Genomic DNA, 19,672 nt, shown 5'->3' on the forward strand with positions numbered 1-19,672 from the left:
GGATGGCATTCATTTGGCCTCCAGTGAGACTGTAAGGAACCTTGGTGTTATATTTGATCAGGATTTATCTTTTAACGCCCACATAAAATCAATTTCAAGGACCGCCTTCTTTCATCCACACAACATTGCAAAGATCAGGCATATCTTGCCTCAAAACGATGCAGAGAAACTAGTCCATGCATTTGTTACTTCTAGGCTGGATTATTGTAACTCTTTATTATCAGGGTGTACCAAGAAGTCAGTTAAGTCGCTTCAGCTGATTAAAAATGCTGCAGCACGTGTACTAACCAGAGTTAGGAAAAGGGACCACATTACTCCTGTTCTGGCTGCCTTACACTGGCTCCCTAGAGAACACAGGATAGAATTTAAAATTCTTCTTCTCGCCTACAAAGCCCTTAATGGGCAGGCGCCATCTTACCTTAAAGAACTCATTATACCCTACTGTCCTATTAGGGCATTGCGTTCCAAGAATGCAGGGTTGTTGGTTGTTCCTAGAGTCTCTAAAAGTACAAGCCAGAGCCTTTTCTTATCAAGCTCCACTTTTGTGGAATCAGCTTCCAGTTTGTGTTCGGGCGGCAGATACCCTATACATTTTTAAGAGTACGCTTAAGACCTTCCTTTTTGATAAAGCTTATAGCTGATAAAATAATCTAATAAGAGTGCATTGACGTGGGGGACACCTTACTTCTTCCTTCTGTCTGTCTGTACCTGTGTACCTGTGTATGAAAATGTTTCCAATAAATGAATAAAATGATCTTTGTCCACTTAGTTGTTCAGATATATCACATATTTGTAACTGAATGATGCATTCATTGAAACAGAACACAGTATAAACTGAGGAGTGAGTCCCGTGAGTTTCATGTGTTTTCTTCACTCCACTGGGAAACTGCTCTCATGTCAAGAAGCATCAGATCAGTGCATGCGCTGCATCGTCCAATCAGTGAGCGATACACAGTAAGGGGGCGGGGCGAGTGGCTGAGGATTTCACCGGAGGATGGTCTGGGGGTTCCTCGATTATCGCTCCTTTTCCGAAACTAATTTGGGCCTAATCCAAAACATACGCGCTCTCGCTAAACGGTCCCACGACGCGGGTTATCAAGTGGATCGCTCAAGCCAGCCGTGTCCTATCCAGGATGCGTCTCAGGTCGACTATTTTCATTTCCTCGCTCCTCGGTCCTCGGTATCACCGGAAGTTGATTTGTCTGCGCCATCTTGAGTAGCGTCCCATGGCTCTTATTTCTGCCGGAGGACCGAGGATCGAGGAGCGAGGAGTGATAATGGAGGAGCGATAACCAAGGAACCACCAGACCATCCTCCGGTGAAATCCTCAGACACTCGCCAAGTGATCATTTTATTCATTTATTGGAAACATTTTCATGATCGCTTTTTCGTTTTACATTTTCATTTATTGTCATTTCCATTCAGTCAGTCATTAAGTGCTATTTAACATGTTAATGTGCTACATATCCACACAAACAAACACAGTGTGCAGTCCAATGAATGTTAATCTAACTGGGTTTTGATAGATAACATATCTCTTTTTCTTCTCTCAATTATTTTATTTCTATTGTGCACTCTAATCAATATTAATCTAACTATTGTTCGTTTATACATTTTAAGAATGGCGTTTATCTTTTTTGAGAATGAGTTCTTATTTTATTTTATTTATTTGGGTCTACAACAGATGATACAAATGTATATGTCAGTAAATGTGTACTAACAGAGGCGGGGGTGTTTGTGCAAACAACGGGGACAGAGCTGCTGTCAGACGATCAGCTGTGCAGCGTCATCGCAAACGGACGTCGCTTCACGTGACGCTCCGGAGGAAAGGACGTCCCATTGCTCTTAAAACTCATTTCCCTGCTTCTCGTGGTTTCCTTGCGTCTCTCCATGCTTCCTGGTGGGAGGGAGGGACGCAAGGATTCCATTTAATCGACCTGAGAAGGACCCAGGGTCTAAACTTAATCATGGAAAATGTCCCCTTGCTCTGTTCTCGCTGTCAGAATCCAACCAGTTTAGCTCCAACTTCACATTGGATGGCTTATCAGCTCTTATGGCGCGTTTCCACTACACGGCCTCGCTCGGCCTCGCTCGGTATGGCTGGCCTCGTTAGGACTGGCTCACTTTATGGCGCATTTCTATTACAGTTTAGGAACTGGGGTAGTATCTATAGTAACGCAGTGTAGGCGGAGCCGTGACGTCATCTTCAATGAGAACCCCAGAAAACCAACACAGCCGTTAGCTGTTAGCACTCAGAGCTCACAGCTCCTCATATCTGTTCAGAAACTAGACAAAAGTTAAACAAGTACAAACCACAGACTGCCTGTGTCATGGTGAATACAGTCGCTGCTTTATTTATGTCTGTATAGGCCGTTGTTGTGAGTGTGGACGGTCGGAGCATAAACAACGTTAGTTTAGCCAATCTCCATTTAGAAAACACGCATTTTAAAAGGTGTTTCTCCTGCCGTCTGTCTGCAGACTTGACAAAGCATTAATTCATGGTTTTTACTAACCGGTATCAGTATGTTGTTACTTCGGCATCATTTTGAAACGTGTATTACAATTAAATCACGGTCAAATATGTCCATCTTGTTGTAGTTGTAGCCCCCTTGCCAGCGATGCTCTCTCTAGTTTAGCATACTCAGCCCGACTCAGCCTCGTTGTCTCTGGCCCTGGACCCACGATTTTATGAGGCCAGAAAAACTGTGAATTAGGACCCGCCGGCCGGTACTAGGCCAAGTGGAAACGCAACCAAAGGCGGGCCGCTGACGTCACAGCCCTCTTAAACCGTGCTCCGCGCTGTAGTGGAAACGCGCCATTAGAGGTGAACATAGCTGGACTGAGGCGGTGTTGTGTTCAAGATTCCAGGAAAGACAAAACAACTTCTAAGTTAACTATTTATTATAAAAGAGCAAAAGATATATTCTCACTTGGCCAAGGACTCCGTCCGGTCACAGAACTCACAGGCAGCAGAGCTGTAACCTGTCAGTCTATTTCTGGAAAGAGTCCCGAACCTCGAGCGTCAATACATTATATTACACAGGGCGTTGCCCGTACATTTATGATCGGTCAAGACTAGATGAAGAGATGCCGTGGTTTAGACTTGGTTCTCTTTGGTAGGTGCACAGACTTAGAAAAAAGTCTCTTGGCAACACGATCCTCCAATCAACCTTCGGCCGGCCTGTGGAAGTCCCTCCCTACTCTGTCGCCATCATACGTCATTTGTTTTCGCTAAAGCTGCTTTGCAGACGGATAGTGGAATCCTCCATTTACCCTGCTTCCTGTGCGTGGGAGTGGAGCTCGCCCAAAGCTCAAGGCCGGAGCGATGTCCTGTTCTGACTGCCTCTTTGTATTCTTCCAGTGTCTCACCTGACCTTGCTACTTTCGTATTGCAAGCTAAAAACGTCTATTTATTCCAAAGTCACAGCAACATAAAATGAGCACAATAAGCTTATCATGTAATAATAAGAATCAGTCTTTCTAATGTTATATACAAATAGCCTCGACAGCAATCACACAGAGTTGGGATCAGCTGCCTCTGCGACACCTCAGCAGCCTCTTCACATGCGTGAACACCTCCTTTAACTTCAGTCCGTACACCACGGGGTTCAGTACAGTGGGTACTAGCATCATCAGGATGGAGGTGATGAGGGTGGAGTCAGATTCTCTGTTGCTCTGCAGGCGGCGGAGCAGCAGATCTAAGGAGACGCTGATGGAATAGTTAAAGAAGACGAGCAGGTGAGGAAGACAGGTTTGTAGAGCTTTGCTGCTGAAGCTACGTGAGCGCCGCAGACAGATGAAGAGGATCCTAGCGTAGGAGAAGAGCACGAAGGCGGCAGGCAGGAATATGATAACTGCTGTGATCAGCAGACCATATAATCCACTCAGCTGCGCTGCAGCACCACCGCAGCTCAGGCTCACAAGGCTGTAGATGTCGCAGTAGACCCTGTTGAGCTGCGCCCTGCAGAGCGGTAAGCGGCTAGCCAGCAGCGTTGAGACTCCCACTAGACTGAAGGGCAGCATCCAGCAGAGAAGCAGCATCAGCACCACCTTGGCAGGAGTGACCAGCACAGCGTAGTGCATCGGGTGGCAGATGGACAGGTAGCGGTCAAAGGCCATGGCCGACAACAGCATGAAGCTAGATGAACCAAGAGAGGAAACACAGAAACTCTGGCACAGACACAAAGTCCGGGACACCTGCACCAAGCCGGCGCCGGACAGCAACAGATCTGACAGAAGTTTAGGATAAGTCAGTGTGCTGGCTGTGAGAGAGTTCAGCAGAACTGATGCCACGAAGGCAAACATGGGCCGGTGAAGAGCTCGCTGCGAACAGATGATATAAATCACCAGAGAGTCACTGAACAACACGAAGAGGTACAGCAACAAAAACACGAAGAATAAGAGCGAGCTGTGGCCAGACAGCGAGGAGAAACCGACCAGCGTCAGGGACGAGGTCACGTTAAACCCTGCTGACGTCATGAGGAGACCCCAACAAACAACACGCTGTGACCTCAGGTCAACAACAACAGTAATAAGTCAGAGCTAACCAACCTGTTAACATTATTTATGAAAACATTGAAATAAAGGATATAACATTAGTTTATATCACATTGACATATACAGTAGGAATAATGAAACTGGAATATTTAGAACGCACATTTATTTAACATTCATATTTAAAACGTGTATTCATAGAATATGAATTTACAGTTAATTAATCAGATACTAAAATATCTGCTTTAACATGAATGTATAAGTCAATGATAAATATCTATCATGAATCAGAAACAGGCCAAAGCATCATGAACACAAACAGAAACATGACATTGATATATGTGAAATGAGTCACAATGAACACGACACATGAGGAGAAGCTCACCTGACTCCACCTGTTTAAACAATTATGTAATTACATAACAGTAACATACACATAATAATGTCATTAACGACTATGTAAAGGATATATATATAATTAATCATGAACACACAGAAACATCATAACGGTGAACATAAAGAGAAACTGACCTGACTCCACCTGTTTAAACAATTATGTAAATATATGTACACAACATTAATATTTATAACATTCATTTAAAGAATATTAAAATATAATTCATCATGAAAACAGAGAAACATCATGAGAAGAAAAAGACCAGAATCCACCTGTTTATCAAGAAGCAGACACATCACAGCGAAGCGTAAAGAACATGAATACATATGACTTCAAAATAACATTTATAAGTGATGTATTAAACATTATCACAAGGAGCACGAGAGAAGAAGAGAAACAGACCTGACTCCACCTGTTCAAGTATTAATACATATAACATGCGTCGACACAGTGAACCATTGAATGCATGTGAACACGAACATGAGGAGAAACAGACCTGACTCCACCTGTTTCAACATTAACTTCAATTTATATAACATTAATATAAACAGCATTAATATAAAGTACATGTATTAATTGTTTTATAATGAATCAGAAAAAGGCAGAAAGATGATCACAGTGAAGCAGGCGGAGAAACGAACCTGACTCCACCTGTTTAGACAATAATGTTAATATATACACACAACATTAATAGTTATAACATTCATTTAAAGAATGTTAACATATCATGAAAACAGAGAAACATGAGGAGAAACAGACCTGAATCCACCTGTTAAAATATGAATATACCATTAATGTAGATTATAATGAAGCATGTACAGACAGAGACAGCATCTCAGTGAACATGTGACCAGTAAACATGAGGAGAAACAGACCTGAATCCACCTGTTAAAACAAAAGCATGAGCAAATAACAATTATTAAAGAGTGGTTATATGACATATATGTGAAATGAGTCATAAACCTGCAGACGATCATCACAATGAACACGAGGAGAAGAAGACCACCTGTTAACATATTAATATACCATTGAGCAGAAAGATGACCACAGTGAACCATGGACTGTATGTGAACACGAAACATGAGGAGAAACAGACCTGAATCCACCTGTTAAAACAAAAGCATGAGCAAATAACAATGATTTAAAGAGTGGTTATACATATATGTGAAATGGGTCATAACCCAGCAGACACATCATCACAATGAACACGAAACATGAGGAGAAACAGACCTGAATCCAGCTGGTGAAACATTAGTATAACATTAACGTAGATATGATGAAGCATGTACAGACAGACAGCATCTCAGTGAACATGAGGAGAAACTGACCTGACTCCAGCTGGTGAAACATTAGTATAACATTAACGTAGATATGATGAAGCATGTACAGACAGCATCTCAGTGAACATGAGGAGAAACTGACCTGACTCCAGCTGGTGAAACATTAGTATAACATTAACGTAGATATGATGAAGCATGTACAGACAGACAGCATCTCAGTGAACATGAGGAGAAACTGACCTGAATCCAGCTGGTGAAACATCAATATAACATTAACGTAGATATGATGAAGCATGTACAGACAGCATCTCAGTGAACATGAGGAGAAACTGACCTGACTCCAGCTGGTGAAACATTAGTATAACATTAACGTAGATATGATGAAGCATGTACAGACAGCATCTCAGTGAACATGAAGCTGTGATGCTGCTTTTATCACCAACCTTCGTCCTCCATGGAGCTCATTATACACCAACTTTACTGTGTCACATGTCAGAGCACAAATACATTCATACATTTGAATAATGTAAGAAACCTATCTTTAATAGGAGTCTTTGTTCTGTTAAGTATTTTTAATGGATTATCTGGAGACGTGAAACACATTTCTAATGGAATAAATAACATAAAAGCCATTCTTTAATATGGACAGAATCTCTTCGGAGTCAGGGTCTAAACTTAATCATGGAAAATGTCCCCTTGCTCTGTTCTCGCTGTCAGAATCCAACCAGTTTAGCTCCAACTTCACATTGGATGGCTTATCAGCTCTTAGAGGTGAACATAGCTGGACTGAGGCGGTGTTGTGTTCAAGATTCCAGGAAAGACAAAACAACTTCTAAGTTAACTATTTATTATAAAAGAGCAAAAGATATATTTTCACTTGGCCAAGGACTCCGTCCGGTCACAGAACTCACAGGCAGCAGAGCTGTAACCTGTCAGTCTATTTCTGGAAAGAGTCCCGAACCTCGAGCGTCAATACATTTTATTACACAGAGCGTTGCCCGTACATTTATGATCGGTCAAGACTAGATGAAGAGATGCCGTGGTTTAGACTTGGTTCTCTTTGGTAGGTGCACAGACTTAGAAAAAAGTCTCTTGGCAACACGATCCTCCAATCAACCTTCGGCTGGCCTGCCCTTATGAAACAAAAATATATTGTAATATATTGGTAAATATAATACAATATACTGGATCATACATTTCCATATATGGGAAAGTAGTCCTTATATTTTTTAATATATTGCAATATATGCATGGACCATGTATGGCTATATATTGATACATATAAAAAAAATATATTGCAATGAAAACAAAAACTGCACTACACATTTATATGTAATAGTTTTATTGAAACACTCATTTATCTTTCATGAGTTACACAAGTTTACATAAAATTGAATAGATATTCATAAACAGTTATCTCACTTCGTTTTGTATAGTTACCCACTTTATATATGAACATATGTTTGATGGTAGCCTATATATTAAAAAAGTACAAATTGTCCATTGAATGATGGAAAATAATATACAGTTTATAAATATATATAGACACACACATATATGCACGCATATATATATGCATATATGCACGCATATATATATATATATGCATATATATAAATATGCATATATATATTCACATATATATATATATATGCATATATGCACGCATATATACATGCATATATGCACGCATATATATATATATGCATATATATATAAATATGCATATATATACACATATATCTATATATATGCATATATATATATATGTGTATATATATATGCATATATATATAAATATGCATATATATATATACACATATATATATATATATATGCATATATGCAAATATTACGGCCGACCGGCTATTTGGAGTGGAATGCAGCCCATCCACGGCAGACAGCCCAAACAGTATTCGAATGCGCCACTTCCGGCTGACAGTGGCTGACCTCCATCTTCGCTAAACATAACTCTCTAAAACGTGTTAACGTTCTCATTGGACACATTACGTGCCAGTGATCATCACCAATCAATCTCACAGATTTCGGGGAGGCCCCCCCCCTCTCCAGCAATAGATTGATCTGATTGGCAGATTCAAATCTGCGTTGCCGCCTCTGTCTGTTGATTCTGTCGCTGAGTGTCAAAGAGAAAGCATTCATCAGGTGCTTCGAAACGGAAAATTAAAAAGAAACGAGAGGAAAATACAGCACGAGAGTCAGGTATGTGTGTGAGCATTTAAAACTATTTTAAATTGAAATAATTCTGCATGTACACTACAAGTAGTCTAGTTGCTTAATCCGTATGTCCCGTCTCTCGGCACTACAACAGCTACATTAGCTAACGTTAGTTAAATTAGCTATGTTAGTTCCCTCGTGTATAAGTGTATAACCGGTCCGCAGCTTTGTGAACATTCAATTTCGAAGATTTTCGATGTTACAGTCAACTGAAGTCGACCCAAAACAGCCAAAAATAGCGGACCTTTAGATCGCTAACATTTTAGCATAAGTCAATGGAGTTTAACATAGCGAAAACTAGCCCCGCGGCTAACGGACATTTTCTGACTGGTGAAGATGATGAGCTAGTTAAGTAATGTAACCACAGTTAGTCTATGTGTTCTGATGTTAGTAACTATGTAGGCTAACATTAGTTAGGCTATGTGTTGTGGACTAATGCATTCAAGTTAGTTCACATTTTAGTTGTTATTGCCCCTGCTGACAATTGTGTGGATAATATGTAGCCTACAGTCAATGGCATTTCACATTTTGCTCTCCAGTGTATGTTATTTTAATGTTGATCCATAATACTATATATCTATATATTTTACAGGAGCATTGTTGAAATTCATAGGTCGAAGTAAGCCTGCAGAACCACAAGTCAAGAGGACAGAGGAGCCAGATAGCAGTGGTGACTGAGGCAGAAGAAATAAGGAGAGAGGGCCCATGCAGAGAGGCAGACATCAGTAGTGAGGAATCAGACCCAAAAGACACGAGGACAGAGGAGCCAGATCGCAGTGGTGAGGAACGCACTGTCATTTAATTTCACTGTAATTTAATTTCACTGTAATTTTACTTTTCACATATCACTTTATTCACTATTCAGCGTAGTTATCCTTGCCATGAAGGAATGAATGATTGAATGGATGAATGTTCTATATTATTTTAATGACAGATTGAACCACAGCAATATTGTTTTAGAGATGTTATATGTTTAACTGCTATGCCTGTCATCTCTGCTCTGTGTCATTGTGTTGTCTCCTGGGTTCTGTAGTGCCCGGAGTCTGTCTTTTTATTTTTTTCCTCCCAAACCCCATCCCCTCAGGACGCCTTTTGCCTCCTGTCAGGTCATCATTGTAAATAAGAATTTGTTCTTAATTGATTTTCCTGGCTAAATAAAGGTTCTACTACTATTTATTCAGTTATTTTATTACTGGTACTGCTAATTGCACTATGCGTATTGTTGTATATTGTATATACGTATGTATTTACTACTACTACTTACAAAATCGAGGGTTGTAGCTTTGTGTCAGTACATATTTCAGGGTTTTTCTATGCCTTTGTTCATCTAAATTCTAATACTCATAGGCGACTACAACTCCTGCCGATGCCGAGGCCCAGTTCTCCCTTCCCACCCCCCCAGGCTCATTGTGCTAGGTAAAACTCTCATTCAATAAAAGTAGTCTTTTAAAGGTGGGGTAGGTAATTTTGGAGAAACCAGCTTGGGTGCGCTAGAATTTGAAAATACACAGCCGGAGAAAATCTGCCACTTCCTTACAGAGCCCCTCCTCCAACACACACAAACGCGCACATGACCAATGAGGGCACGAGATAAGTTTGTGCACAGATGGAAGGCTGACAGGCAGGTAGGCCATCCAGTCATTTCAGCCGGGCCGGCTAAAATGATTGGTCGTGTTTATTACAGTACTACGGCTTCCACAGATGATATTTCTTTATGGATCTTTTGTCAAAGCACTTCAGATATTCATTGCTATCGGGATGTTAAGAGCATTCCATGGAATATAACAAAAAGTGTATCTCGAGCCGGTTTCTCAAACTTACCTACCCCACCTTTAAAGATGAATGAAATTACATTTAAAAAAGTTTTAAACAGAACTGTCACAGATGCAGATGCTTGGTCCAAATTCCATAAAATATACCAACCAGTAGCGCCACACTCAGACGAAAATGTACAAAGCCTATTCTTCCACTATTTGTATTCCCACATTATTCACCAAGCCAGCCCATGCTTTAATATAGATATTATGGATATTGTTATAATTCCTGCTGTCTTTTGTGAACTTCTAATTATTTGTAATTGTTCTGTTCCACAGATGCTGTAGTAAACCACCATCCAGGGACCAAGACATCAGATATAAGAACATCCATTAACACAAGAATTTGTGAGTAAAGGCACGAAAAAAACAAGATTGACGATCAAATAGGGTACAAGACTGTTTTGGCCCTGTTCCGGACATTGTTTTAATGAGTGATCAGCTCATGTTTAAAGTTGTCACCAGGTGAAACAAAAAACAAGATTGTTAAATAGGATAACAGACTGCTCTTTTTGGCCCTGTATGAAATAACAATGCATCATTTATTAACTATACCTATACAAAATGTAATACATTTTCCCTTCATTATGTAATAACACCTCCTTTTGTAATAATTTGCCCATTATGTAGTAAACAAGTTCAATGCAAATATGTAATACATGTCGCCACATTTTGAAATATATTATTACATATTGCTGTGGTTATTACAAAATGAGTTGCAAACAATAACATTACAACTGTTTATTTATTCAACCATGAATCATCCTTACTCATAATTTAAAAATATTTCAGTAGAATATCTTTCATTGGCCAAAACTAGATCAAGTGTTACCATATTCATTAGCCAACATGTATATCAACATCAATTTTGGGATATATTTACAGTTTGGTTATGGTTACATAATGAATATTACAGTTTTTTAAAAGGGCAACTCACGCATTTTGTAATAACCATTGCAAAATGTAATAATTTATTACAAAATGCAGGGAAATGTATTTTATATTGCGTTCAGGCTGTTACAGAATGCAGCAGATTATTACAAAATGTGGGTTTTATTACATAATTACATGAAAATGTTCTTGAGTCATTACATAATGTGTTGTTTATAGGCCTTTTCTTTTATTCTTTCCTTGTCCTTCTTTTAATGAGTATTTTGATAACTGTTACACATTGATAGAAAAAAACAAATTAAGCTTCTCATTATTCAGACTCAGCTCTCAGCGCTTACGCTTCTTTTAAATGTTGATAAAACCAAGGTAATGCTCTTTTCAAAAGCTAAAAAGACACCAGAGCCTGTTTTAGATATTGTAATTACGCAAGGAATAAAACTTGAAGTGGTTACCTGTTACAAATACCTTGGTATCTGGCTTGATGATTGTCTCACTTTTAAACTTCATGTCAATAACCTGCTTAAAAAACTGAGGGTTAGGCTAGGTTTCTTTTACAGGAACAAGTCCTGTTTCTCGCTCGAGGCCAGAAAAAGGCTAGTCACTGTGACCTTTTTACCTGTACTGGACTATGGTGATCTGATCTATATGAATGCACCTGCCCATTGCCTGATCAAGTTAGATGCCGCCTATCACAGTGCACTGAGATTTGTGACAAACTGTAAAGCATTAACCCATCACTGTACCCTGTATGCAAGGGCAGGTTTGCCTTCACTAACTGTACGGAGGCTCAGTCACTGGTACATTTTTATATACAAAGCCATGTTAGGGAAACTTCCATCCTACATCTGCTCCCTGATCTCACGGCGAATTGTAAGTGGCTACTGCCTGAGATCGCATGCTGTGATTTTATTAAATGTGCCAACTGCTAGGACTGTCTTAGGGAAGATAGCTTTTAGATGTGCAGCTCCGCTAACTTGGAACAGTCTGAGCAATTTGGTTCCACTAAATGTTTTTAAAGCAAGGATAGATGCTATCCAATCGGAAACTGTTGGAACCTGTAAATGTTACTAGCTATGTAAACTGTAGTCACTGTAAATATGCTGTATGATGTCCTTTTTTGTTTTTCTGTTATGTTTATATGTATTCATGTGGAACCTACTTGCAGCAGGTCACCCTTGAAAAAGAGATCAATGATCTCAATGGGATTCACCTGCATAAATAAAGGTTTGAAATGAAATGAAAGATTTTTTTTATCAGAACATGCATTTCTCCTCATTGTGAACATATATTGCACTCATGTTCAGAATATATGGTACGTACATGGTCTTTTATAAATCTGAATATATAGTGCATACATGTCCCCATATAATTGTGAATATATACCGCATAAATGTCCCCATATAATTGTGAATATATAGTACATACATGTCCCCATATATTTGTGAATATATATAGTACATGTCCCCATATAATTGTGAATATATTCTACATGCATGTCCCCATATAAATCTGAATATATAGCGCATACATGTCCCCATATATTTGTGAATATATATAGTACATGTCCCCATATAATTGTGAATATATTCTACATACATGTCCCCATATAAATCTGAATATATAGTACATACATGTCCCCATATATTTGTGAATATATATAGTACATGTCCCCATATAAATGTTAATATATAGTAAATGTATGTTCACATATATACACAACCAATATATTATATATATTTACATATATTACTCAATATATGGAAAGCGGCAATTACTGATGTATTATGCCATATATTGCAATATATTAACACAATATATTATTCTATATATCTTCAATATATTTTGTAGATATGAATAAATATGTTTTTCATGTTGATTATTAATCAGTATCAGTTGGTGTAGCCAACAGCAAGATTTCCTTTATTAAATCTTTTCAATTAACCAGTAAATCAGAAAACAAAATAATGCAATATATTGACAGTTAATATATGGGGAAATATATTTTCTTTGCGTAAGGGTGTGGAAGTCCCTCCCTACTCTGTCGCCATCATACGTCATTTGTTTTCGCTAAAGCTGCTTTGCAGACGGATAGTGGAATCCTCCATTTACCCTGCTTCCTGTGCGTGGGAGTGGAGCTCGCCCAAAGCTCAAGGCCGGAGCGATGTCCTGTTCTGACTGCCTCTTTGTATTCTTCCAGTGTCTCACCTGACCTTGCTACTTTCGTATTGCAAGCTAAAAACGTCTATTTATTCCAGAGTCACAGCAACATAAAATGAGCACAATAAGCTTATCATGTAATAATAAGAATCAGTCTTTCTAATGTTATATACAAATAGCCTCGACAGCAATCACACAGAGTTGGGATCAGCTGCCTCTGCGACACCTCAGCAGCCTCTTCACATGCGTGAACACCTCCTTTAACTTCAGTCCGTACACCACGGGGTTCAGTACAGTGGGTACTAGCATCATCAGGATGGAGGTGATGAGGGTGGAGTCAGATTCTCTGTTGCTCTGCAGGCGGCGGAGCAGCAGATCTAAGGAGACGCTGATGGAATAGTTAAAGAAGACGAGCAGGTGAGGAAGACAGGTTTGTAGAGCTTTGCTGCTGAAGCTACGTGAGCGCCGCAGACAGATGAAGAGGATCCTAGCGTAGGAGAAGAGCACGAAGGCGGCAGGCAGGAATATGATAACTGCTGCGATCAGCAGACCATATAATCCACTCAGCTGCGCTGCAGCACCACCGCAGCTCAGGCTCACAAGGCTGTAGATGTCGCAGTAGACCCTGTTGAGCTGCACCCTGCAGAGCGGTAAGCGGCTAGCCAGCAGCGTTGAGACTCCCACTAGAATGGGGGGCAGCATCCAGCAGAGAAGCAGCATCAGCACCACCTTGGCAGGAGTTACCAGCACAGCGTAGTGCATCGGGTGGCAGATGGACAGGTAGCGGTCAAAGGCCATGGCCGACAACAGCATGAAGCTAGATGAACCAAGAGAGGAAACACAGAAACTCTGGCACAGACACAAAGTCCGGGACACCTGCACCAAGCCGGCGCCGGACAGCAACAGATCTGACAGAAGTTTGGGATAAAACACGGTACTGGCTGTGAGAGAGTTCAGCAGAACTGATGCCACGAAGGCAAACATGGGCCGGTGAAGAGCTCGCTGCGAACAGATGATATAAATCACCAGAGAGTCACTGAACAACACGAAGAGGTACAGCAACAAAAACACGAAGAATAAGAGCGAGCTGTGGCCAGACAGCGAGGAGAAACCGACCAGCGTCAGGGACGAGGTCACGTTAAACCCTGCTGACGTCATGAGGAGACCCCAACAAACAACACGCTGTGACCTCAGGTCAACAACAACAGTAATAAGTCAGAGCTAACCAACCTGTTAACATTATTTATGAAAACATTGAAATAAAGGATATAACATTAGTTTATATCACATTGACATATACAGTAGGAATAATGAAACAGGAATATTTAGAACGCACTTTATTTAACATTCTTATTTAAAACGTGTATTCATAGAATATGAATTTACAGTTAATTAATCAGATACTAAAATATCTGCTTTAACATGAATGTATAAGTCAATGATAAATATCTATCATGAATCAGAAACAGGCCAAAGCATCATGAACACAAACAGAAACATGACATTGATATATGTGAAATGAGTCACAATGAACACGACACATGAGGAGAAGCACACCTGACTCCACCTGTTTAAACAATTATGTTTTTACATAACAGTAACATACACATAATAATGTCATTAACGACTATGTAAAGGATATTTATATAATTAATCATGAACACACAGAAACATCATAACGGTGAACATAAAGAGAAACTGACCTGACTCCACCTGTTTAAACAATTATGTAAATATATGTACACAACATTAATATTTATAACATTCATTTAAAGAATATTAAAATATAATTCATCATGAAAACAGAGAAACATCATGAGAAGAAAAAGACCAGAATCCACCTGTTTATCAAGAAGCAGACACATCACAGCGAAGCGTAAAGAACATGAATACATATGACTTCAAAATAACATTTATAAGTGATGTATTAAACATTATCACAAGGAGCACGAGAGAAGAAGAGAAACAGACCTGACTCCACCTGTTCAAATATTAATACATATAACATGCGTCGACACAGTGAACCATTGAATGCATGTGAACACGAACATGAGGAGAAACAGACCTGACTCCACCTGTTTCAACATTAACTTCAATTTATATAACATTAATATAAACAGCATTAATATAAAGTACATGTATTAATTGTTTTATAATGAATCAGAAAAAGGCAGAAAGATGATCACAGTGAAGCAGGCGGAGAAACGAACCTGACTCCACCTGTTTAGACAATAATGTTAATATATACACACAACATTAATAGTTATAACATTCATTTAAAGAATGTTAACATATCATGAAAACAGAGAAACATGAGGAGAAACAGACCTGAATCCACCTGTTAAAATATGAATATACCATTAATGTAGATTATAATGAAGCATGTACAGACAGAGACAGCATCTCAGTGAACATGTGACCAGTAAACATGAGGAGAAACAGACCTGAATCCACCTGTTAAAACAAAAGCATGAGCAAATAACAATTATTAAAGAGTGGTTATATGACATATATGTGAAATGAGTCATAAACCTGCAGACGATCATCACAATGAACACGAAACATGAGGAGAAGAAGACCACCTGTTAACATATTAATATACCATTGAGCAGAAAGATGACCACAGTGAACCATGGACTGTATGTGAACACGAAACATGAGGAGAAACAGACATGAATCCACCTGTTAAAACAAAAGCATGAGCAAATAACAATGATTTAAAGAGTGGTTATACATATATGTGAAATGAGTCATAACCCAGCAGACACATCATCACAATGAACACGAAACATGAGGAGAAACAGACCTGACTCCAGCTGGTGAAACATTAGTATAACATTAACGTAGATATGATGAAGCATGTACAGACAGACAGCATCTCAGTGAACATGAAGCTGTGATGCTGCTTTTATCACCAACCTTCGTCCTCCATGGAGCTCATTATATATTCATTAAAGGTCATCTGCCAATCACAAATATCATGTTGTTTGGAATGGCAGGTTCTGAGGAGGCAATGTCAAGTTAATGTAAAATAGACATAAACATCTTAAAATAGTGAATATTTAAAGCGTCCCTTTGATTAATTCAGTACTTTGTTTTATATTAGTAATATGTTCAGGTGTCAGATACACACAGGGGTTAAATTGGGCCCCGGCTCATAGGATGATGCTCTGATTTCGTCACCCTCACATATTTGTCATATGTTTGCAAAAAACTACATATATGCTAAAACTTTTCTCATTCTTAACATGGACTATATTTAGGGTCGATATGGGTTGACTTCATTTTTTTGCTGCTCCGTGCAAAGAGTCTGCAAACCACCCGTCCTGTAACACGGAGCCCGTTTCTTAAACCATGCTGTGTGTGTGTGTGTGTGTGTGTGTGTGTGTGTGTGTGCGTGTGCGTGTGTGTGTGTGCGTGTGTGTGTGTGTGTGTGTGTGTGTGTGTGTGTGGCGTATGTGTGTGTGTGCGTGTGTGTGTGGTGTGTGTGTGTGTGTGTGTGTGTGTGTGCGTGTGTGTGCGTGTGTGTGTGTGTGTGTGTGTGTGTGTGTGTGGTGTGTGCGTATGTGTGTGCGTGCGTGCGTGCGTGCGTGTGTGTGCGTGCGTGCGTGTGTGTGTGCGTGTGCGTGCGTGTGTGTGTGTGCGTGTGCGTGTGCGTGGGTGTGTGTGCGTGTGCGTGCGTGGGTGTGCATAAAGCTGAGTTATGATCAATCAACAATAACCCAGAACGTGGTTATGATCAAATTGTTCACCCTGAGATTTGAATATTTGTGTATATATATTAATAATGTAAGATGTAAATACATTCCAGTTAAATGTAACTATTAAGAAGACAGTTCTGTTTGTAATACTTTCTATTTGTATTGTCTGATTTGGTGGCATCAATGTGTGCATTTGATACAGGAGCAGTGTCTTTAGGGCCTCATAGCCCTTAAGGTCAAAATAAAGAGATCCTCGACCACGCACCGCATAGAAAGGTTCAAACTGTCTGAGAATGGATGCAAAAACATCTATTGTCTCATTATCCATCTATTTGCTGGATGATGTTTGGTTTTGAGTCTAAACGTTTTAACCTGTTAAGCCCTGAGCCTGTTTTTCAGGTCTCAGGCTCGAAAATGACATTCCCAGAACAAATGACCATATCTTCCCTTCTAAAAGGGTTAAATTAATAATCTTTTTTTCTCAAAGTAATGATAAACCTGTGAGTTGGATGTAGAAAAGTCAGAATCAATATAGATGTTTTTATTTTAAAGTAAATTCAGATTGACATAGTAAAAAACTGTAAATTATAGTGTCCGTCCAAATAAAAAATTACTTATAGTGAAAACCACCCTTGGATGATGGGTTAGTAGACTAAAAGCTTTAGGAATCCAAAGTACAACATATAATAAGTACCCTGTATCAAGATTGATGCAAAACAAGTGACATTTGACCTTTTTAGAGAGGTTTAGAAAAAAAAAACACTTCTGGGGTCATTTGGGTGGATTTTCCATATCTCTGGAACCCATTGGTCGATTTTGATGATTGCCATCTCTTTTGAACCGCTAGAGCCAATGGACTCGAGGGAAAGTTTCCCAGACACACACACGTTACCAAATAAGGAGTGAGAGTGACGCGTGGCCAAACCCGGAAGCTGCATACACTCCGGTGGCTACCATTAGCAGCTAATTTATCTTTCTCCGATTTTTTCATAAAAATGGAATTATGGATTATAAATAATTTTTTCAAAGCGACAGACACATTAATTGGACACTATGGATTAACCCGCAGCAGCGTTTTTATCGTTTTAATGCCATTGAACATGACTTTTGATCAGAATGACAGCTAAGGTGAAACGATCTCCCGTAAAAGCTCCGTAAAGGTACGTGTTGTGATGTCTGTGTTTGCTTCCCCTGTCGCGAGTTCGGATCGCTCAGTGATGATACTATACCTATATAATCAGTGGAGTCTCAGCTTTAATAGGATATATTGTATGTGCAGTTACGATAAGTAATAAGGGTATCTTTATCTTGAATTGTGTGCCAAAGTCAGTTTGCATTTTTTTGCTCAGGGGTCATTTAGACGCTTCTTATGAGACTTGTGTTTTGTTTTGGTAAAAATGGTTCGTATCGTCAGTTAGCTGAGATTCTTCCCGTTAATCTGGTGCTACACATTAATAGTTTCATGAATGTTAAGAAGCCCTGAGACACAGTCTTGAAAAAAAAACGTTCACTTGCGCCGATTGGGGGGGCCCTCGTGCTTAAGAGGAGCGTGCAGCGCTGTGGGCCGCTGGTTAGCATCTGTTCACTTCATGAGCACATCCAGTGTGACTGACAGCTAATTAACATTCATGAAAGAGCACACATTTAATTAACTAAAAAAACACAATCTTTCACTTATTCGGGATGGACATGATCCTCAGAGACATTTAATTATATTTCAATCATCCGTCTTTCTTGGGCATTGTGCAATATTACTCATTATGAATGAAACACACAGAGAGACAGCTCTTTGTGTCCCGCGGGGAAAATACCTGTTGTGTCCTCGTTACGGCCTCTAATGTAATCTGACTGGCAGCTTAACCCCCTCTCTCAATCACTGACCACAATTCCACTTATTTAATACAAAAAAAACAACGTTAAACAGCTTATTAGAAATGCTTTTGGTTGGTTCTACGACAAAATACGTCAGTGAATACCCCACCAGTGAATTTAAAAACAGATGTTGCGAACAAGTGTTTAAGTGAGACGACTGAATGTCATCACTATTAGCCTCCTTTAGCTTAGCGGTGGTGACTTGAAGTGGGAGCGTGTCTATGGTCCCACATTTGTAACCCTAACCATTGGGCTGTGGGAACATAGGGATGACCCCTGTGAAGTCATGTGACCGTGCTGTAGTTCTTTTATAGCCCAACATTAGCCGCCTTTAGCTTAGCGGTGGTGACGTGAAGTCATGTGACCGTGCTGTAGTTCCTTTATAGCCCAACATTAGCCTCCTTTAGCTTAGCGGTGGTGACGTGAAGTCATGTGACCGTGCTGTAGTTCCTTTATAGCCCAACATTAGCCGCCTTTAGCTTAGCGGTGGTGACGTGAAGTCATGTGACCGTGCTGTAGTTCCTTTATAGCCCAACATTAGCCTCCTTTAGCTTAGCGGTGGTGACGTGAAGTCATGTCTCTTGACCTAACAATCAACATCGGCCCCTCTGTTGTTTCCCCGACTCAGACTGCAAGGAATCTGGGTGTGACCCTCGATAACAAACTGTCCTTCACTGCAAACATCGCTGCTACAACCCGCTGCTGCAGATACACCCTTTACAACATCAGGAGGATACATCCCCTCCTGACCCAGAAAGCCACGCAGGTTCTGGTCCAGGCTCTCGTCATCTCACGCCTAGACTACTGCAACTCCCTCCTGGCTGGTCTACC

The 19,672-nt window shown here is 39.9% G+C and overlaps 2 protein-coding genes across 2 annotated transcripts; both read right to left on the reverse strand.

Annotated features, from left to right (window-relative positions):
* Positions 1-3,528: 3,528 nt before the first annotated feature.
* LOC117498832 (olfactory receptor 6N2-like) lies at positions 3,529-4,479 on the reverse strand. The gene has a single exon (XM_034150974.1). It carries the CDS (start codon positions 4,477-4,479, stop codon positions 3,529-3,531), a length of 951 nt encoding a protein of 316 aa, XP_034006865.1.
* An 8,996-nt stretch (positions 4,480-13,475) lies between these two features.
* Positions 13,476-14,426, reverse strand: LOC117498833 (olfactory receptor 6N2-like). The gene has a single exon (XM_034150975.1). It carries the CDS (start codon positions 14,424-14,426, stop codon positions 13,476-13,478), a length of 951 nt encoding a protein of 316 aa, XP_034006866.1.
* Between the last annotated feature and the right edge of the window lie 5,246 nt (positions 14,427-19,672).

Source organism: Trematomus bernacchii, unplaced genomic scaffold (assembly GCF_902827165.1).
Source record: "Trematomus bernacchii unplaced genomic scaffold, fTreBer1.1, whole genome shotgun sequence".
NCBI lineage: Eukaryota > Metazoa > Chordata > Actinopteri > Perciformes > Nototheniidae > Trematomus > Trematomus bernacchii.